The 22,033-nt window shown below is 38.3% G+C and overlaps 1 protein-coding gene across 2 annotated transcripts; it reads left to right on the forward strand.

Moving 5' to 3' along the window:
* The first annotated feature begins 1,442 nt into the window (after positions 1 to 1,442).
* Positions 1,443 to 21,987, forward strand: serinc5 (serine incorporator 5). 2 transcript variants are annotated; one of them, XM_041999545.1, is made up of 13 exons: positions 1,443 to 1,602; positions 9,604 to 9,771; positions 12,306 to 12,484; positions 12,799 to 12,881; positions 15,067 to 15,160; positions 15,687 to 15,701; positions 15,827 to 16,038; positions 16,239 to 16,331; positions 17,478 to 17,604; positions 18,974 to 19,043; positions 19,260 to 19,296; positions 19,662 to 19,803; positions 20,316 to 21,987. In XM_041999545.1, exons 1-13 carry the CDS (start codon positions 1,576 to 1,578, stop codon positions 20,458 to 20,460), a joined length of 1,392 nt encoding a protein of 463 aa, XP_041855479.1. In that variant the 5' UTR covers positions 1,443 to 1,575; the 3' UTR covers positions 20,461 to 21,987. The 2 variants fall into 2 exon arrangements, with proteins under 2 accessions (XP_041855479.1, XP_041855480.1); XM_041999546.1 differs by lacking the exon at positions 15,687 to 15,701.
* Positions 21,988 to 22,033: the final 46 nt, after the last annotated feature.

Here is a 22,033-nt window from a genome sequence, read left to right on the forward strand (position 1 = left end):
CTCTTCACATGTAGCCTGAGTGGAGTTGAGTTGATGAGCTGATGCCATAAATTTTTGCTTTTCTGAGCCAGGTTGAAATGTTAAGCAAAAGGCATAACGTTTATTGTAAATGTATAGTTCTGTGACTTTAAAACGGTATCTATCCTGACTGTATCCTGACACGGACTCTCACAATCTTAACTTCCCAACTAGCTGTTGATGCTCTCTGGGGAGGCAGCACGCGACGTGCTGTGGGAGGAGAGACAGAGGGGGAGGAGGAAATACAGCCGCGGACAGGCAGGCGGGCGGGTGGTAGTGCTGTGCGATACCACTCATTTTCTTTCCGATACCAAGTAAAATATAAGCCAGTATCGGCGATACTGATCCGATATAGATACTTTGTACAGACACTTACAGACACTTTATGTGTTTGGAAAATCGCTTTCACAGCAACCTACACTCAGGGGAAACGAAATTAGGATTTTCATAGAATACTTTGTGACTCAAAATGAAATTACCAGTAAAATGAATAATTGCATGCTTGTCAACACCTACATATTAAAACATTTAGTTAACAATCAGTTTAAACAAATGAGAGGGAGTGATGTTATTTAAATTTTTAGGCTATAAAATATTTTTCATCCATGTTTTTATTTTCAAAAACCCCACAATGGCTGTTTTATTGAATTTTTAATGACACCAGCCTCTGCGGCATCCTTACCAACTAAATCTAGGTCTATTGAATTGATGTGAGCGGATCTCAGGGACACATATCACTCCATGCTAAACTCATACAGATATTTATTGTAGCATTTTATTTCATAACCATATTTAATACTTTACATAACAAAAAATGATGCAAAAGTCTTGAGAACTAAGGAACTTCTGATGTTTGAACAGCAACACAAAAAACAACCTAGCAAATGAAAGTCGTTTTCTCCAAATTTAGCATTAGTGGTACATAGCTCTGTCTGCAGCATCAAATGACTCCAAGAGTGACGTGTCTTGCCCTTGCAACACCTGCGCCTTCTCCTCTCCACCTTTTCCTCATCATAATTTGAATATATACTGTATTATGATTGACTCAGATGTTTAAGAAGGTTTGTGGTTTTGATACAACACCTCCATGTCTTCCCACACACATCATACATCACACTGTTGATGTTCAGCTCCACATCTGACTGGACTAAGTGACTGAGAGGCCGCTGCTGCACTTCTTCCCTGTGCCATTTCACATATTATGGAAGAAAAAGTAGTTCCTGTAAACTTTGTTTAATTTAAGAGAAGATCCTGAAATTATAGGTACTTTCTACTGTATCCCAGTTGGTGATAAACCATATATTTTTTAACCCCAAATCACTCAAATGTCGATATTCTAACATGAAAATGGAATGTAGACCATAAAGAGCTGGTATCGGTAGAATAGATGTTTTGGTATCGATCCGCACATCACTAGCTAGTGGACGACCGAGCTGTGGAAGGAGGAGCGCGCTCGCAGTGTACTGGGGATTTCATGTGGAAGAGCAAGACATTCACTGGAAAAACCCCGAGTTCTTCTTCATCCGAAGCGGATTTTATTAATTTCGTCCCAGCAGAATGTGTACTCCGTGCTGTATATCGCAGGTGAGGAACAATAGCCGCTCGCACTTCAGCTTGTGTTCATTGTTGTTTAACAAACCCTACAGTGAAGCGTCTGCTGCGTCCAGACGCTGACGGTTATTATTACAGTTTTGTTTTACGGTTTGTATCAAAAGGTCTATTTGTCACCGTTTTACATCTAATGTGTGTTTACAGTTATCTGTGTCGTGGTAATTTCGCTTGTCAGTTATCGTCATTAACTCGCCGCAGTTAAAAAAGATAATCCCTTTGACTGAACCAGATAATTAACTTCAATGTAAGTAACGTCAAAACGTACGAGGACAAAGCGAAATGAGGGCGACATCAAAAGTAGCCTAACTGAATGTTGACTGTAAAACATTCTGGATTGACAGTGCTTTCCTGTGTAAGGGTGTGAGATATTTATTCAGCCTGGTTTTTATTGCTGTCTAGTTGTCCTACCCTTTTAAAGAACATCCTTTAGTCTCTATGCTTCTTTCAACAGCAATATGTGTAAGTATATGCGCCCTTCTATAATAATTATAATAATAAGATGAGGCCTTTTGTTTCTCTCAATTAGGTCACCAGTTTGCGTGGAAGTAACAGAAGGTTCATTTTCATATTATTCAAAAAAGACAGGCATGTCAAAACTTTAATGTTTTTTTTTTTTTTTTTTTGTTTTTTTTTTTTTTTTTTGACCACAGGGTCGCCACTGCTGAGCTGGTCAGAGCAGGAATTTAATTACACATGCACATCCCTCATCTAAGGGGGGGCTCACTTCCATTTCCTGTTCTTTTCAAGGCCTGAGAATGATGGAAACAGGGCAGGATTAAGAGAAAATGAAGACAAACAATGAGATCATCTGTGTGTTGCTGTGCTTGTAGTGTGCTAATCCCAGTCACAGGCACCCCATTTAGATTTTTCATAGTCTCTAATTATTTGTATACTTCCAATTAACTTTTTGGATGTGGATATAAGGGACACACTTGAGGTTTAGAGAGGCCCAAGCTGGTGTGTGGTCTGTTAACTTCCTCCTTGGTTTGAAGGTAGAAATTAGAAAAGGGTGGGAATTGTTTGGGTTGAATTTAAATAGAGGGGCGAGTATTGCTTGTAATTTTGTCAGTGGGATAAGCGACGTATACCATGTTGGGTTGTTTAAAGTGGTGGGGGGTAGGCCTCACATTACTACTGAATGTTGTCCAAAGTGTGTTAAGTGTTGACTGAGTGCAGGGACAGTACTGGAACTATGAGTACAAATATGGCATAGCACTCCTCGATTTAGGAGTATGGTAGAAATGATGAATCTGCAAGCATCTTCCTGATAAAGTACCATTAAGTAAAAAAAAAAAAAGTGCATTTTAGACTTTGAAAAACGACGCTCTTGTGAATAATTAATTGTTCCGCATGTTTTGCATCTCCTTTTCTGAATCCTTTCTTTGTCTCCCATGTTTTACTTTCTCTGTCATTACAGTCTCATGAAATAACTAAAGCAGTTGGAAGAAAATAGGAATGGTATTGATAGTAATTTTGTGTTCTAGTTATTAATTTCCATTCCACAAATAGCTTATTGTAATGTGTTTAAAAAAACAGCATTGTCATTCAGAAAATAAGAAGGCTGTAACCATCAACTGGCAGCTTGCAGACATTGGCGAGGTCTGTAACATAATGGTGGAGATAAGTGGTCTTTCAACAGGTGTTGATCAACTATTAATCTATAGCCATTCCATTACACATTAGTGAGAGTCCACTTAAATAGAAAAGTAAAAGAAATAATAATAATAATCTGGATTAGTCACCTGATTAGAATTGCTGGCCAACATTTCATAGGACATGTCCGCTGTTTTCAACTTCCCTTCAGGAATTTTGCTGTGATCAGCAGCCGCAGCAGGAGTTTGCTTTCTCACAGGGACATTACTGGCAATCCTTCATCTCCTTTGTCTCCCTCTGAACTATCATAGAGCAGTGATAATGTCTGTCTTGACCATTGAGTCAGAACGGTTGTGCAAGAGTTGAGTTTGTGCTGATTTAACTGTGTGAATTTGCAGCAATATATCTTTTCAGTCACATTCTGTGTTACTGAAGCCTCATTCTTGTAAAAAAAAAACACTTTGGGAGCCCTGCATAAAGGCATCATGGCGATGGATTAGCCTGTATCTGTTGATCTGATTGTCTTGTATTTCGATGGTCTTCCTGTATTTGTTTGGTCTGTTTCTTTTGTCTGCAAAGATTGTCAGATCACTACCTTCATTTTTTTTACTCGTTACTGTTCCTCAGTTCTCCTTTTTTCTTTTCTTTTTGCTCCACTGGACTAAAGTTTTTCACTGTTGGTTGTAGCTAGGGGCTATATTTGCCTAGAGAAGGAAAGACCTTTGTGCATAGGAAACTGAGCATTGATACATTCTTGCTGTGTGTATACAGCTGCCTAGATATATACACAATGGTGGATCAGTCAGTTACAGTGTAAGGATGAATGGAGAAGGTCTAACTTCAACATGTTCTGTTGTCGTTATTAAAGACCTTTGTTTCACTGGGCTCATGTTTTTGTTTTTCCTTTCTTTCATTTCCCCTTGTGCTAGCTTCATGTGACTGCCTTCAACACAGAGTAATGTAACTTGAGATGAGGTGTGTCTGTAGTTTCATCTGAGTCGTTAGTCTGCCATGATTCACTGAAGTTCACCGAGTCTAGTGGTAGCTGGCATCATGTAAAACGCCTAATTATCTTCCAGGATGTAGGACAGGGAGTGATGAGATGTGTTTAAACTATAGGGCGATCATGTTGTTTTTATAGAACCCAAGTCCGTTGCGAGTTATTTTGTCTAATTTATTCCAGAGAAAAATGTTTACTGTTGGGTGTGTCAGCTGCGTTTCCTACTTTTCATAAACATTTTTAAGAAAGCCACGAGCTAAATGGTTTGCTCATCCTGCTCTTGGTATTCTACATAAATTTTGATGACCATGTACTCAGTCCCCAACATGTATGTTTGTTGGTAGGTTGACCTGCTAACAGAGAAATTCCTTAACTAGCTCTGTATTTGACCTCCTGATTATATGTTCTGAGCATACTGTAATAGAGTGACCTATTTTTTGCGACGGGCCTGTTTGCATTGCGTAGGCAGTTGTCTGAATGGCTACATGCTGCACAGTGTGGCTTTGACTGAGGTAACCTCCTCCATTTCCTCTCCACCAAATGTTTAAATTGTTTTCATCACTACTGCAATGTGGGTGAGGATAATAAGAGGTTGTAGATCTAAGTAGGGTTAAAACATTATCATTATCAACAGCTCTCTTATAAAAAGCTCAATCTACTCGCAGAAATGGTCTTTGAATTTACTACATCGGACTGTGCAGCATTTGTTTGTTTTTTGCAGTTTTTTTTACTGTTGTCTATTCTTAGTGCTGATTCTGATTTCTGAATGTGAATGTTTTTAATAAGGACGGGAAGACATCATCTTTGTTCTCACCCCTAGAACCGCTGAAAGGTAACCAAGCATCGAAGAGTAAGTGGCAAAAGGGTAAAGGTCAACTAAAGAGAACAAAGAACGGGTGTGGAGGAGAAAATAAGGGAAAAAGGACAAAAGATGATGACAATAAACCCCTGAGTAACAGGATGGGGGAGGATTTGAGATGACGAGAGTGAAACATGGCTTCAAGCTAAATGAGTGAGATGAGTGTTTGTTTTGTGAGAGTTCCACGATCACTGTGTTGTGAGAATCCAGACTTAAGCCATGCACATGAAGGAAGACTCTGTGGATGGATAGTGAGAGAAGTATGACAAGCCGCTGGGAGGCTGTATTTGATATTTAGGTCGGGGTGTAAACTTCAGACACGCCAACCACCTGTCATTATGCTGGTGGGGCTGGTGGGGCAGTGGATGGCCTATCAAGTGGGTAGGTTTAGCATGGGTTACCATGGATACTTCTTCTGTATCCATCCTTGTGCACTGGAATTCCTGAAGACATTCCCCTCTCCTGTGTCCCGTCAGCTCTGCTTCAGCTTGTTGGCCCCCTCTCTGTGTGCAGTCCGCTGGTGAAACACCCCCTAACTAATGAAATCTAAACACCCTCACAACTTAAATTGTTCTGTCTTTCCTACTTTCTTGCAGTCTGTTGTGGTTAATTAATCGGCCATTGGTAGAGACATGTGAGCACAGCAGAGACAAAGGAAACGGCTTATCCTGTTTAGCTGTGTGGGTTCAAATGGAGACCAGAAGGCACATGCATAAAATCAAGGTTACACGTTTGTGAAAGGATTAAATCAGATCTTTTGTAGTTAGAATATTACCAATGCAGCAACACTTTTCTCTACTCTTAACAGGGAACTGGTTGGACACATTGGGTCTGGTTTTATAAGAGAATCTCTTTGAGTTGTGGAAAACAGTCAGTTTTTAGCCCCAGAATGACAAGGCTACAGATGAGCAGGCTTCAACTTGTGGGCAAAAAGCTACAAAAAGCTGTTGTCCAGGGAAGATAGTCAGGGAAATGTTTGGGCAGAGCCAGCATAGAAGCAGAGTCATGTGGAAAATATTGACATACTGATCCTAACCATGTGCTTGTTTACTTTAATGATATGCTTCATGGCATCTGCAGCACAACCAAGTCAAAGTGGATATTGTTGTACACAGAGCAACACACCTGCACTCATTTGGCTAATAGAAAGTATCCCCAACTTCACTTAAGTATATGCAAATCAAAGTGTTCTTGAGAAAGATACTAAACCCTAAAGTTTTCATATTAGTGTGTGTATGATTAAAAAGACATGCTGTTAAAATGTGACATCCATTGTTAAACACTTAAAGTGAATGACAACTTTCCAGTCACTTTCCAGGTACAAAAAGTACAATTCCAAGATTTTATGTATGAGGTCAGAATTTGGAAAAAACAATAAAACATCTGGTCCTTAACAAGTGTTAAAAATTGGGTAACCACAACCTGATATACAGTACACCCAGTCATTATTTATTTAAAAAAACTGAGGGAAAATGTGGACAGCTTGTAAAATATGTATAAGTATACTCAATAACAACTAGAATCTGCGGGCCTGCAATGAGTTTGCTAAATTCTTCACAGACAAAATCCATAATATCAGGCTAACGGTTGGTTCAACAGCAGGTTCGGGAAATATACTGTGGTAACTGAAAACCAGTTTAAACACTATGACACAGTTTTATCCCATTAACACCAGAGATCTGGGGGACATCTTATGTCAGCTGAACTCCTCTTCTTGCTGTTTGGACATCCTGCCCACGAGCTTTTTCAAAAAGGTCTCAGACTCTGGAGTCTGATCTGTCGCAGATAGTGAACTTGTCGCAGGACCTGGAAAAACTAGTCCATGCTTTCATCTTTAGTCGGCTTGATTATCGTAACAGTGTTTTTTCAGGTTCTACCTAAAAAATCAATTAGACACCTGCAGCTTATTCAGATCTCTGCTGCTCAAGTCCTCACTAAGACCAAGAAAGTGGACCACATCAGTCCAGCTCTGAGGTCTTTACACTGGCTGCCTGTCCGTCAGAGAATAGACTTTAAAGTTCTGCTGCTGGTCTATAAAGCTCTGAATGGTTTAAGACCAAACATACATCAGTGACCTCTTGACCCAGTATGAACCTGCCAGACCCCTCAGGTCATCTGGATCCAGTTTCTTATCAGTTCCCAGAGTCAGAACCAGACATGGAGGAGCTGCATTCAGCTTCTATGCTCCACATGTCTGGAACAAACTCCCAGAAAGCCTCAGATCAGCTGAAACACTGTTTATTTAAATCCAAGTTTAAGACCCACCTGTTCTCTGCTGCATTTCAGTAGTTTTTATTTAAAAGTCCAGATCTACATCTCTTTCTTTTAAGCTTGAAGTTTTAAACTTGATCATGTTTTTATTACTGTTTTTATCTAGTGTTTTCTTTTTCCTTTCTCTTTTGTTTTTAATGTTAAATTATGCTTCTTATTTTCTGTAAAGCACTTTGAATCACTCTGTTGTTGAACTGTGCTATACAAATAAACTTGCCTTCCCTAGAACCCCCTTTAACAGCAATAACTTCATGTAATCCAGAAAACGTTTACTTCATCAGTCTCTTTTGCACTACATGCACAAAATCCAATAATTACAATACTTAGAGGCCTGATATTCTAATAGTTTAACTATTGCCAAGCAAGCTTTGACATGTTCTCCGCTTTTGAGTGTCACCTAAATTGCAACCCGACATATGGGATGTATTATGTAAAAATGTGAATGTTTAGTCTAAATGCCACGGCACTGGTACCAGTGTTACCAGAATTCATCAAGAGTTTTACCTCATGCCACAGCAGCGTTTGTCTCTGCAGTATCCAGAGTCGGAGGTTTACACAAGCAGGGTGGGGTGGCTACAGAAAGGCCTTGTGAGTAATTATAGAGCGTTTTTTTTCCTAAATAGGACACTGGGTATACCTTTATGTATTTATCCTCCTCGTATATGACACCATGACACAAGAAACAGTGTGGGCCTCTATGTTAACTGTGTTTGTGTGTGTGTTTTTAGACAATAGACTTTACTGTAAGGTTCTTCTGTGAAAAAGGGAGGGAATTTGTTCCTCATGATCAAAACTCAGATAGAAAAAAACAAAGGCATAGCCATTTTTTGTATTTTCTGTTCCAGTTTTTTCCACTGTTCAGTAAGTTGCTATCATTTTGTCTTTTGGTAGAAATACAAAAGCTGAATCTACTAAAAAAATGTACCAGAAGAAGGTGTGCAACCAACACACAAAATTGCCCATAATGGTTAACCTTTGACCAATATTTAAAAAAACCAACAAACAAAAAACAGCTGTAATTAACCAAGCAAATATAGTTACTAAAACATGTTTGAATCAGGAAGGGTTATACTCACTGCAAACTCATCAAACCAAAGACCCACATCTGAAATTAAAAGTGAAACTTTGTGGGTTTTCTCATAAAGTGGTGAAATCTGATACAGCTGCTGTATCTTAGACACCATAACTGAAATTAAACAAAACTCCAGTTTAATAAAAGGCAGATAATGCCTCATGGAGACTTTCTTAAAGGGTCTTTAGTCCTTTGACATCAGAAGAGCCAAATATACTTGCATTGGAGAATTTTCATTATTTAATACTTGATTTTACTCCACAATTTTTGGCTTGATCCTGTTCTGAACACAGCCATGTAAAATTGATATGACTTTAGATCTGTTCAACCTGAGTATACTATTAAGTGTGTGTTGTAGAAGAATTACCAAGAGCCCGGAATGAGTAAAAGTATATGAGGTATAAGTATAAGAAAAATACAGACCAAAGTTGCAAATTTGCAAGAGCTGTCTTGTTAACTCCGGGGGCAAACAAGAGGACTCTGATTTGTTACATTTTACGAATCAGTTTTATTCAACCTGATCGAAGCTGAAGGCCAGTCTCTGGACTGATAAAAGGAAGGAGAGACTGTGAGGCGCCGTTCCCTTATTGTCTCTCCCAAACAGGCTGCTATTTTCTAAACAACTGTTCGTATCAAGCTGCTGCCCCGTCAGTCCCAACCTTTCCCCATATCACAAGTCTGGAAGGAAAGTGGTCAGCCTGACCTCACACAAAAACACACCAAGAGAATAATAACTTCAGTGTTCTATATAAAGGAAAATACACATTATAAAATGTAATTGAGGATAATAAAGGAATACAAGAATGATTCCACTTGTGATTGTTATATGAGTAAATATGATCGATTATCATATGCATTAAAATTACTTCCACAGTGTGTAAGTCCTTTTGGCTCCTAAGTTGAAGTTCAAATAAGCTGTGACTTTGTTTGTTCTGACTTATATATTCAAATTATATGCTTTTAATCTTTTTAAGTATAATTCTGTTTTTATTCACATATTGAAGCCCATTCAATATTTGTTCAATATCTTTAAAAATACCCTCTATTTCTGGTCTATTTCTAAATTTCCCTTTTTATTGTCTGATGTCTGTGTCAGATGGTGTGGAAAGTTTTAGAACAGGAATGATAAAGTTTCCCATCTCTCTCTTCTGTCTCTTTTTTCCATTGCCTTCTGTGTAGCTGGCCTGCTGCTGCGGCTCAGAGGCCTGCTCATGCTGCTGTAACTGCTGCCCAAAGATCAAACAATCAACTGGGACCAGAATTATGTATGCAGTCTATTTCATGTTGGTCACCATCATCTGTGTCATTATGATGTCCCCTACTGTGGAGCAGGAGATGAGAGACAATGTGAGTATATAAATCACACTCCATACCAATACCAAATTCCTTCAAACTACCGACACCCACATGTTCTCTGACTCAGAATAGGATATACTGTATGAAGAGTTTCCCTATTAAAAAGGAAGCAAAATTGCATGCAACATCAACTAAATAAGAGTGTGTGTGTGGGGGGCTGCGGTCAGTCAGTTTGACAATTAAAGCTCTCAACTGTGCACCATTAAAGCTGCATTTTAAATGGAGATTGAGTGGGATGCTTTAAAAACTCAACCCTAAAAGCATCTTATAAATAATTTCTTCTATAACTCAGTATTTATAATATCTGCTTTGATAAGATTGACTAAAAGTCTGAGGTGGCATGTGTGTTGTTTGCAGTCTGTCATGTGATTGTTTTATTGTTTATTGTGGTCTTTAGGGGAATGTAAAATTTCTCTTACTGACAGAACTTGAAAATATGTGTATTTTCTCTAAAATAACATCTGGATAGCCTTGAATTAGTAAGTTTACATATTTATTATGTTTACTTGGGCTCTCCTCTTCAGCTTCACTGAATGAAAACCATTGTCTTGCACCTACTGGAATGAAGGCTAAAGAGATACTAAAAAGAAAGCAACAAATCAGAGAAGTGAAACAAGGTTATTTACAAATTGTTTCACAGCGGTTACATTCTAAAGTAAACCGAAACATGCCCACCCTTTGCACAACCCTACGAGAAAGTGCTGCATTCCCTGATCTCGTGTGAAAGTCCAGTGGTCCTTCTTTGCTCTGTTCAAGAAGTGCAAGTCTGTCGGAAAAGATGGAGCTGGACTGTTCACAAAGAGAGATGGTAGAGCAGAAAGAGACGATGATCTGTGTGGTCAGCGTATGTAGCAAACAGGATAAGTGTGGGGGTGGGGGGACTAGCATCCCACAGTTGGGTTTTGCTGAACGTCCTCTCTGCTGCTGCACAATAACCCCTTGTGCAAGTTTTTTTGTTTTAATACCCTGCGCCTCTGGTAATGACCATAAAAACAGCTTTTTTGTGTAATCCATGGCTGTTATGACTCAATAAGTGTAGACATGAAAGTTACCCAGCTGTAACTGGAGTTCTGTTACCCTTGTCATCTGGGTGAGTCAAACTGAAGTCTGACTAGATGAAGTGATACACACCTTATCTTTTTGTATATTTTTATGATAACGACTGAAGTTGAGTTAAGAAACTGATCTCTTATAGGTTATCATGGTATATGTACTTTAAACATATACTCTGGAGTAAATGGGGAATTATTATGTTTATGTTTGTGGAAAGAGTGTTTTCTTCCTACTATGTTACCATAGCAATGACCAAGCTTGGGGGCGATATTTGTCCACCAATCATCGTCTGCTGTTTAGTCTTCCAGTATTTGAACTACACTATTCAAACCTTTTTCCTACTGTGTGTCTCTCCATGAGATGAGAACCTTGTAAAGGACCCATCCAGGCACAAAATGGCCTCTGATAGCCCCACACAAACTTGAACAGTTACACACACACACACACACATACATTCATATAAACATGCACACAGTGTCAGTTGCGCACTGAGCACAGTGGGAAGTCCCAGCTAAGAGAGCAGCCTTTGTGGACATGTGAGTGCTGGTCTTTTATCAAGAGATTTACAGCAGTCTGAAACAGCCTGCCCCTTTTCCTCTCAATCACAACACCATGGACATGCTAATATGCTCTTCAGTATGAGACAAAAGCTCCAACTAGGCTTTTGGCTTTACGTTGTGATCTGGCTCCGAACTGTGTAACACACCGGGGTAATGACAACTCAATCTGTTGTCTATGTACAACTTTAAATATGAAATTACTCTGCCAATAATAATATAAGCCAAGTTAAACTGTTCATTAACTCAAAGTTCAAATGTCTAGATCTTTTACAAAAGTGTTTTGTTTTTTTAAGAAATTATCTTTCCATTTTGACTTTGACTCACATCTCTAACGTTAGGGTGATGTGAATGAAGGCAAGTAATATTTTCATCTCCATTATTTGGTTATAAAATTGAAAAGCTGTCTCACCGGTTGGCTGTCAGCCACAGAAACAGTTTTCTGTTGAAAGCCACAGCAAGGTCCTTATCGCTGGCGTCTCTTCCTTTTAATGTAGCCAACTGTTGTTCATAATCACAGTGTTTTTGATAACTTAATGTTAAAAGGGAACTCTAAATCTTTCTTTAAAGTTAATGTGGTGTGTTTTTTTTCTCTCCACCTTCCTTCTGACTTGCTGACAAAAGACAGTTAATATATTCATCAGTGTCCTTTGTTTGTGTACACTGACAGTTTGTTGTAAGGCCTCTCTAACAGGCTGTAGAGAACGAAGGATTAAAAAGGGCTCCATGGAGAGAAAGAGCATTTGTTGTTGCTGCCTGTTCTCTCTTTCTGCTCCTTCAAAGGCGTGACACAGAGAGTAGATACCATTAGGGTGCTGTCATTGAGGCCGTGCACTCAAACATGAGCTGAGGTGGGTTTTTTAACACTACAATGATCTAATCTTGGCATTTGTGGTTTATGGTTTTGCTCATCAGATCCCCTTCTACAACGAACTGTGTGAGAAGATAAATGCAGGGGAAAACTGTAAAACTCTGGTTGGATACTCCGCTGTTTACAAGATGTGCTTTGGGATGGCCTGCTTCTTCCTTTTCTTCTGTTTCATCACCATAGGAATCAAGAACAGCACAGGCTGCCGGGCAGCCATACATAACGGGTATGAAGAAGTTATTTTGTTTTCTCTTTTGCCCTGTATCTTTAACAAATTTCAGTCATCTTAGATTTAGCAGAAAACCTGAATTTCTGGTGCTTTTTCTGTTAAATAAAAAGTTCATCCTGACCGAGTTAACTGAGGAGGTATTTATACTAAGAAAACAGCTTTTTTTTTTTTTACCTTTGCTTCGTCAGATAACTTAATGACATTTTTTTTCCCACTGAAAAGGGCTGAGTTGAATGTCTCACTATTGCTATCAAAAACATATATTTTTATTTATTTATTTATTTTCTTTTTCTCTTTGCTTTAAATGTCAGATTCTGGTTGCTGAAGTTTATTGTGCTGGCGGCATGCTGTGCTGGGGCCTTCTTTCTTCCAGAAGAGGAAACCTTTCTTGAAGGTAAAAACTGGATGCTCACCTCCTTCAGCATATCATCTAATGTAATAGTTAACTCATCTGTTACACAAATAACTCTGCCGTCCCTAAACGAAGTATAGAAAGTGTTACGTTACTATAATAAGAGCTCACTGGTGCACATTTTGTGACATACTTGGCTTTTGATTGAAGGTTTCTAAGGCCATCTAGAAAAAACTTTGTTTTTAGAAAACAAATCCATCCACACCTAACCCCATAAGTGCGTTCTCAAACGTATTCATAAGCATGCCAAACATTTAGCCAGTGGCTCAATCCCCCAATTCTATCCAATCAGAATAATCTTCTGTCTCTCAGCGTCGTTTACACAAAACATGATGAAGAACATGCCTTGCATGTGAAAACGCTAGGTGGCAGAAAACTAACCCTGTCCTTAATGCCGTCCTTTGCCTCTGGTCTTCTACATGGAGCAGTACTTAAGCTTGTAAATACGACCTTTTTCTGAATGTAAACACAGGTTGCACATGTGACGTTACAGCATTTATTTTCAGAGGCAGTGACATTTCAAATCCTAAAACCCAGTAATTTACGTCCCCATGCAGACGCATCAACGGAGTATTTGCAAATCTTCACTTGGGTCACAGGTTTCTGAAAGAATCGTTTTTAATGCCGTAACTCTGCATTTTTGTGTGAATGACAGGCCAAATCGTAGAAAAATATCTTCGCTTGTGAGATACCCTGCTATGCGTGGACAAGACAAGGCATTGTGGGATTGCACTGCAAGCCTTTCCAGCAGACTGATCTGACAGATCTTTATCAAACAGATCCAGCTGCATGCAAGAAGTCATTAATTTCGGGCTGTGGGCGTCATGGCGATGATTATTATCACAATATTTTTTTCTCTGTTGATCAATCTTGATCACAATATAGAATTAAATCAGTTAATGTTCGCTAATTTGCAATAGACTGCTTCTGGCCTTTATTTATTTATTTTTTTTAATTTCTTATCTATTTTGTTTATTTGATTTTATTCAATTTCATTTATGCATTTATTTTTATATTATATATTTGTTTTTTATTATTTGTTATGAAATCATTTAAAATGTAATTGTTTTATTTATTTACTATATTTTTTTTTTCTTTTTATCTCTTCAGTTTTTTTTTTTTACTTTTTTTTTGTTTTTTTTTTACCTGTATTTATTTTGTTTTATATAACTGTAAATAAATTCTGGCGTTAAGGGGCTAACGTCTACTTTATTTTGAATAAATAATGAGATGACACTTTTTTGTTTGATGCTTGCACTACAAAACTGGAGCAACGAGTCCTGTTGGTCAACATGTCCAATCCACTCAGCTGTTAACCCTTTTCAAGTGGCTAAACAAATTAGGAGTGTTTTCTTTGGCATTTTCCGACTGTTCACAAGACTTGCACATTGTATTAAACAATTCTTCATCATTTTTGTTGAATCCAAACCACGTCCATACTACTGACCTAGTGGGGCCCAAGTTGTGGAAGGTAACGTGGGTTCAGCTTCAGTCCCATCTCTGCTTTCATGGCTCTCTTCGGCTACCTTTATTTACTTTTACGTTTTTACTCAGTTCCCTTCTTGTCTCATTTTTTTTTGTTTGTTTGTTTTCTTGCTTTCTTCGCATTTAGCTCAGAAGCATTACCACCAACTTGTGGACTGGAGCAACGGGATGCACCTCTTGCTTTGTGCAGTAGATGGATTTACTAAAAATGCCTCAAGCGTATCACCAAGATTCACCAAGCTTGACGTAAACTTAATTGCAATCTAACAAGATCATGTTACACCCAGACCTCCACAACAGTACAATCATTGTTGGTGCTTCTCTCTCTCTCTCTCTCTCTCTCTCTCTCTCTCTTCCTCTCTTATAGCTAACTTCTTCTCCAGCCAACTTTTCTTAAAATATATCATTTCTTTGAAGTCTGAAGCGTCCATGACCTTTACAAATTATCACTGAAGCATTCCATTAAAACCTTTGGTTACGCCAAACACCAGTTTATCTCAGGTCTTGCTCATTTCTCTGCTATGTGAAATTAGTCTCAAAGTCTTTTACAGTATAAACCCGACTTTTACTATCATTTAAAAATCCACAGTCTCAATCAGTGTTGTAGGACATGTAAGTTAACATGCAGCTTTTGTCATCATCTAAACTTGCGCACTGTCTCTCCCTCTGTTTATAACCACAGTGTGGCGCTACATAGGTGCTGCGGGCGGATTCATTTTCCTTCTGATCCAACTCATGCTGTTGGTGGAGTTTGCACACAGATGGAACACAAACTGGTGAGAGCTACATCTCGTCTTTTCTTCTTTCTCTTGTGTCAGGAACTTAGTAGCGTACTGTGTGGATATCATTTTAATTTGAGCAGCACAAGACTCTTTTTATTCTAGAGAGATTCAGAGGGTGGGATGTATTCTTCAGCGGGATTATTTAGTTGGAAAAAAAAAACGTGGAAAGGGAGGTGTTCAGCTTTTTATTTTCTTTAGTGTGTGGGGGTCAGGTTAGCAGCAAAGCTGTGCTTGACAGATTCACAAGATGCATGTGGTTCAGGAAATTCCCTTTTGTTTAAAGGTTTGACCACCAGTGCATGCGTTTTTTTCCTCATACTTCTCTGTATGTATTGGTATGTGCACGTAGAACCACTGTATTAAAGCTGAAATTTAAACTTCCAGCCAAAGTGAAATGAGATGTGAAAGCACTTAAACAGTAAGCAGTAAACCTGTCTTCTTCTCTCCTCAGGAGGAAGGAAGCTATAATTCACTAAGCATGACTCTTTTCTCTCTCTTCTTTTTTGTATTTTTCCTTTAGGTCAATCTCTCCTCAGTCAGTTTTTTTCCCCCTGATGACTTAACTATTTTACTTGTCTAATTTGCTTTCCCTTGGTTCACGTGTTCTTTTTTTCCTTTTTCCCACCTGTTTTCTCTTTCCTTCCCACTCTCTGTCTGCAGGAGTTCAGGAGTGGAGTATAATCGTCTGTGGTACGCGGCCTTGGCCTTTGTGACTCTGTTTCTGTTCAGTATTGCTTTGGGAGCTGTGGTTTTCATGGGCGTGTACTACACTCACCCTGAGGCCTGTTTACTGAACAAGATTTTCCTTGGCATCAACGGCAGCCTCTGCCTTATCATCTCTCTGCTGGCCATCTCCCCATTCATACAGAGACGTAAGGACTCGTTAGCTACAAGTCAAATGATTTAATTCGACTGCGTAATCACAAGGGTTCAAGCAATAGTCTTCATAAAAACGTTGTGAATGAGAAAAGTTAACCAATGGCAACATATGTGGTGTAATGTCCATAGAAAAATGTTGTTAAATCAGGTAGTTTGATTATAAAATTCTGTTTTGACGTCTGTGTCCCTGCAGTTCAACCCAAATCAGGTCTGTTACAGCCTGGAGTCATCAGTGTGTATGTCATGTACCTCACCTTCTCAGCCTTCTCCAGCAAACCAAAAGAAAGTAAGAACAGATGCACGTCTTCACCCACAGCCATTCAAGTCAAAGTTCACATTAGCCTTTGCTAATCTTCACTTAGGCCTGTACTGACAGTTTTATGTTTAGAAATGCTATAATCAGGGTGTGCTGTGTACTGCAGATAAACTATCTCTATTGCAAATTATTTTTTAGTTGCATTACTCAAAGTTAAGCAACACTCAGCCATGACAAAGCAAGCTGTGTATACGTTAATTCCAAGTCTTCAGTCTGTGTGTGATGTGTTAACATGAATGTTTAAGATAGTTGTCTTGGTGAAAAACTGAACAAAGTGATTTGCTGAAGACACTGATTAAAAGCTCTGACATCCTAAAATGAGTCATACTTACTGGGCAAAAAGAAGTTTGTTTTAACTTAATCCAACAGTTTAGATGGAACATCACAAATTCATTCAGTAGATACAGAATACATGCAAAGGCTTGCAGTATCTATGGTTTTAATGACTTAAAATTAATGCATGCTTCTTTATCTCATTATTTCTGTGTAAATTAATCAAGCAGCCCAACTTGTTCTGCAGAGTTTAATTAGGTTGATAGCCATGAGATAGCATAGTTAGTTAATTTAAGTCTAATACACAGTTGTATTTAGATCATTATAATGATTGGGCAGTGCCATCTTAATTACATACCCCACTTCATCATGTGGCGTTGTGGTTTTCTAACACATCCAATTTATCCTGAACATGAAGATCAGAAGGAGTGTGTTCTAACATGCAGTCTCTTTCCATTTAAGCCTCTAATTTGCTGTGCTCAGGTTTTACCTGAAAGCTTTAGAGTAAGTCATGTATAAAAAAAAAATAAAAAATGGATTTAACAAAAGCAAGTTGGTGCTCTATGCTGAAATTAAGTATATGTGCTAAATTGAGTTAATTAAATATTTAATGCCTGAACATGACATGACATACTGTACATTGTTGCAAAAGCCAATTACTTAAAACTTATAGCATGTTGTAGTAGCTTCATATTTTCCCTTCTTTCCCCACAGAAGAACACCATGCCAACATACACACACAAATATGCTGCATCTTTTTCAGTTCCCCTACTCTTTCATAATACATGCCTCACTTTTTTCTTTAATCTCTTCCATCTATGTTTGCACATTCTTTCTGTCTAGTGGTGATGATAGATGGCGAGAACAAAACTGTATGCGTGTTCCCCTTCAACTCTGGGACAGAAAGCGACAAGAAGATTGTCATCATCTTGGGAACTATTATCCTATTCGGCTGCATCCTTTACTCCTGGTAAGATTCACACACGCAGACAGTGACAAATGGCTCTTTTCAGTATCTCACATCCACCTAAACTATCATAACTAAACGTATAACCTCAGTCTTTTTTCTTATAAACTTGAAACCACTACCTAACTTTGAATCAGTCACTTAATATTGTAAGAACAGGTCCGAATGTCTTACCAGCATCTGTTTTTAACAAAGATTTAACAGAGAAAAAATGCCCTTGTTGTGGACATTTTTAAACCAGGTGGATTACAAATCCTCTGTCTATCCTTGACCATCACAACTTAATGCTTGAAATACCTCAGTGCTGCAAAACTCAACTTTTTGATTCATACATATTTTTATCAGTGTATTTTCAAGTCATGTGCAAATGGCATGCTTTTTTATGTATTGATTTCATTATTCTATTAACCTACTAACCTAAAAAAGGCATCTACAGATCTACCAGCTCACACTAATACCAAACTTTGCATGACTACCAAAGCTATCCAGGCAACTTAATGCTAAAACTTTCAAACAATTCTCTAAGTATATAGGATGGGGCACTTCGAGAATGAATACAAAAATATATTGCATGATAAATGTTAACTGAGATCATAATTATGACATGTGCAACCCCCTGTACATGGTAGTGAAAGTATATCCCTGCCTAAGTCAGCACTGGTTTTCTTTTCTAACAAACAGAACTACAAGTTTCTTAAACATCTCCAAGTTAGGCTTAGCTTTTGGGTCTCTTTGTTCACATCTGAGATTTTTCATTACCCAAAAGCTTTCTAAAGTTGCATATATGAACTTTTAACTACATCAAATATTCTAATAGTAAATGCTAACATGAACATAGGACAGTCTCAACTGACTCAACATGTTTTTTCTCTGAAATGTACAGTTGTTCATGCACACACATTTAGAAATCTTGCTTCCCTTTGTTTTAGAACCTTAGTTTCTGCAGCTGTGTAAGCCATGATTTTCTAAAGCAAATCTCTTGGAGTGTTATTTCATTGATATCATAAAGTGAAGAAATATGACTGCCATCCAAGCCCATTAACAATAAAGGCAACCTGGAATAACATAGCGACACAGACAACTTAGTCTGGATTGGCTGTGACTCTGAGAAAGCTGCATGTGATTGGCTGTGGTCGAGCAAAGACTGTAAGAGACAAGAACTGTGGCTTTTTGCTTTGGTTCACATGTGTTTCCCATCAAGTGGAGGCATCCTGTCTCCTGTGGTTGTTCCCTGAACAGGAGGAAAATTAAACTCTGCAGCAGTCTAAAACTGCTAATTTTGGGGGAAAAACAAGACAGAATAAGAACCGTTTTCCTCTCCCTCCATTTTTCTTCTTATCTCCGTTTCTTTCTTTTTTTTTCCTCCCTCCAGCTGGACATCTACCAGTAGGCGCAGTTCTGCCGCACTCAGAGTATATAGAAACAGTGAGCCAGAGATTGAGGTAAACAAACAAATATTCAGACCTCATGGTGTGTGTTTTCATTACAGACATTTTCAGACTTGTTAAAACATATTAACAGAAAACCCCACAACTCAGACACTCCTGATTAGTTGTTACATTCAGTTTGAAAAGAGAAGACCAGTGAGATATAAATTGAGTATTTATGTGTATGTTTTACAGCTCAAAGGTAACCTCTATGTTTTGTTTACCTTGCAGAGAGCTCGCTGTTTATTCTGCTTTGGAGATGACACAGGTGAGCAAAGTGTATAATTTTCCCCTCACCAATGGTCTCATCTCACCTTTCTTCCAGACACTATCAGGAGGAAGGGTAATGCACTCAGGGGCATTACTTATTGTTATTCCTAAGGCAGATTGAGTGTAGTGAGAAAGCATTGGTCAGCAAACACAGATGATGTCACTGTTACTAGGAGGTTAGTATGACAGTAAAGCAGGATCAGTGCGAAACAGAAATGTGTGTAGTATCACACTGCCACCTACTGGAAATTAAAGACGGTTATACATTCATTTAGAAAACATAACTGGAATTTGAATATTATGTCCTCTTTAATTTGTCACTGACTCACACCATTTTTTCATTATGTATTGTGTGCTTTTCAGAGGATTATGAAGAGAAGACTGGCTCGGGCCAGAACGTGGTGTATGATGAGCGAGAAGGAACCATCTATAGTTATGCCTTCTTCCACTTTGTCTTCTTCCTGGGCTCTCTTTATGTCATGATGACCATCACCAACTGGTTTCAGTAAGTGATACTTTGAGGGAGAAACATGTCAATGTGAGACAAACAAACTGGCCAAGTACTTAGAAATGCTAATGGTGTGAGTCATGCCACCAGCATTTCTAAATACTTGGCCAGTTTGTATGTCTCAATGAGATATGCTGCAAATACAGCGTACACTGCACTGAAAATGAACATGCTCTGCAAGGTCAACATCACTAATAAGCAAACTTATCTAAATAATTCAATCAGATTTTTTTTTTGCTTCTGAATTTTCTTGTGTTTTCTTTTTTCATTCATCTGTGTTTGTGCATTGAGTATCTACTTGTGTTTTCCTCTTTTTTAATATAGTATCTTGATGTGTTTGAAGTGTGTGAAGATGTGTTTTATACCACATCAATAACAGGTTGTCAGTTATTGTCTTTGTGGTTTAAAGACAATTAGTTTTCAATTGAGGGAAAAAAAACAAAAGACAAAAAAGATCAGCCTTGCTGTGTGTCTGTGCTGTGTTCTTTAATTTTGCACCTCTCTTGCAGTTATGACGACCACAAGATCGAGAAGCTGTTGGAGGGAAGCTGGTCGGTGTTCTGGATCAAGATGGCCTCTTGCTGGGTCTGTCTCTTCCTCTACATGATGACCCTCATTGCTCCTATGATCTGCCCAAAGCGCTTTGAGGCTTAGATCATGATTCTTCACACAAGAGTCAGACTGCTCTGATCTATAGGATGTGGGCAGGATGAGCTCTCATGTGGGGCCAAGGGACCACTAGATTAACCCCCCCTTCCCCTCCCCCTGCTTTACTTTGAAACACAACCCTACACTACCCTCAGCATTTGAAATGGAGGAGTATCTGTTGCCTTTTGTTTTATATGCCAGTGTCTTTGTTTTACAACGTTAAGCTGTTAATACCTTGATGGTTATTTTTTTTATTATTTTACTACCACTGATTTCTGAAGTTTTGTATAACTTGCAGGCCTGAAATTAGATGAAGAATTATAGGGAGTTGAATAACTCTGGAAAAACATTCAGCCCCTGTAGATCCTCCTAAAATTTAAGACTTGAAAGTGTTTGTATTTTGTAAATATTTCTTCTGTGATTTTCTTGGATTCTCACTCATACTCTCAGCCAGGTGTTTCAGTTTTGTGCAGTCAAACCATAAAATGGTAGCAAAGTTTTTGGGACAAATTTATTTCAAGAGATGTTACAAGAAAAAATGTATTTAAGTGTGAATCAAAGAAGGAATGTGGTGTAAATTGAATTAGATTTGGCCCCAGCTCTGTTTAAAAACTCATTTCTCAGGCTCACAGTTAAGCTGTATATGTTGATGCTTTGTTAAATTTCACCGTTTTGTAGAAGTTTTCTATGCAACAGAACAAGCTCTTCTTTATATCAGACAGCCAGTGTTATGTTTTCATTTAAATCACCAGAATAAAGTTTTAATAATGCCGGTGCTCCCTTTGAGCCAAATTGTTTGATATGAAAATCCATATCATTTCTACATTGTTAGGCGTTGATGTGCTTGGCAGCTCTCAAATCAACCAGCCTTATAAGAGAAGGGACACCCTTGTGAAATGGCTGCAGTGACTCAGTTTAGAATCATTTGCCAAAGTTAGACGTAAGAAAACCAGAAACTCTTCAGATTGCTCAGTTACAGAAAAGGGTTCAGCTGAGAGCATTATGTTTTTGCATGTGCACACACACACACACACATATAGAAACCAGCTGTTGTCTGTACAGTTCTACCTGTTGCCTCGTCTGTTACATGTGTCAGCACATCGTGGTGGTTTGAATTAGGTAGCAAGATGGCTTTTATAAGCAAGTTATTCAACACTGGATGTTGAGTTTACTGCCGACTTAAGGACTTCAGCTTTGTTTATCACTCTGTCATTTCTTTTTTCTAATTATATTCTTAACATGTTTTATAATAACTTATGTGCACAAGTTTTGCTACAGTTCTGCACTCTGTAAGTTGATTTTGTTTGCTTTAAATACCTGCAAAATCTGTTGGCCATTTTTTTTAACATTTTTGTATTTCAATTATTACCATGAATGTAAAATGGTCTCGGCAGCAGATTTAAAAATAACATTTCAGAAATAGAATTTGTAGGCTACCATGAACCACAAAACCACTCTTTGACCAAATGTTTCAAATACAAAGATGAAGCTGACATGCAGCCCACATTCATTCAATAAAACATCCATAATGAACCAAGTTGTCTTTGTCAATGCAATATTCTTTCATACAAATAAATGC

This window comes from Melanotaenia boesemani, chromosome 11, assembly GCF_017639745.1.
Source record: "Melanotaenia boesemani isolate fMelBoe1 chromosome 11, fMelBoe1.pri, whole genome shotgun sequence".
Lineage (NCBI taxonomy): Eukaryota > Metazoa > Chordata > Actinopteri > Atheriniformes > Melanotaeniidae > Melanotaenia > Melanotaenia boesemani.

Excerpts from the sequence above, each read along its gene's own strand:
- serinc5 (XM_041999545.1), top strand. The coding sequence starts at position 1,576 with ATGTGTACTCCGTGCTGTATATCGCAG. Across the intron at positions 1,603-9,603 it reads CTCCGTGCTGTATATCGCAG|CTGGCCTGCTGCTGCGGCTC; the intron begins GTGAGGAACAAT and ends CCTTCTGTGTAG. Across the intron at positions 12,882-15,066 it reads AGAGGAAACCTTTCTTGAAG|TGTGGCGCTACATAGGTGCT; the intron begins GTAAAAACTGGA and ends TTATAACCACAG.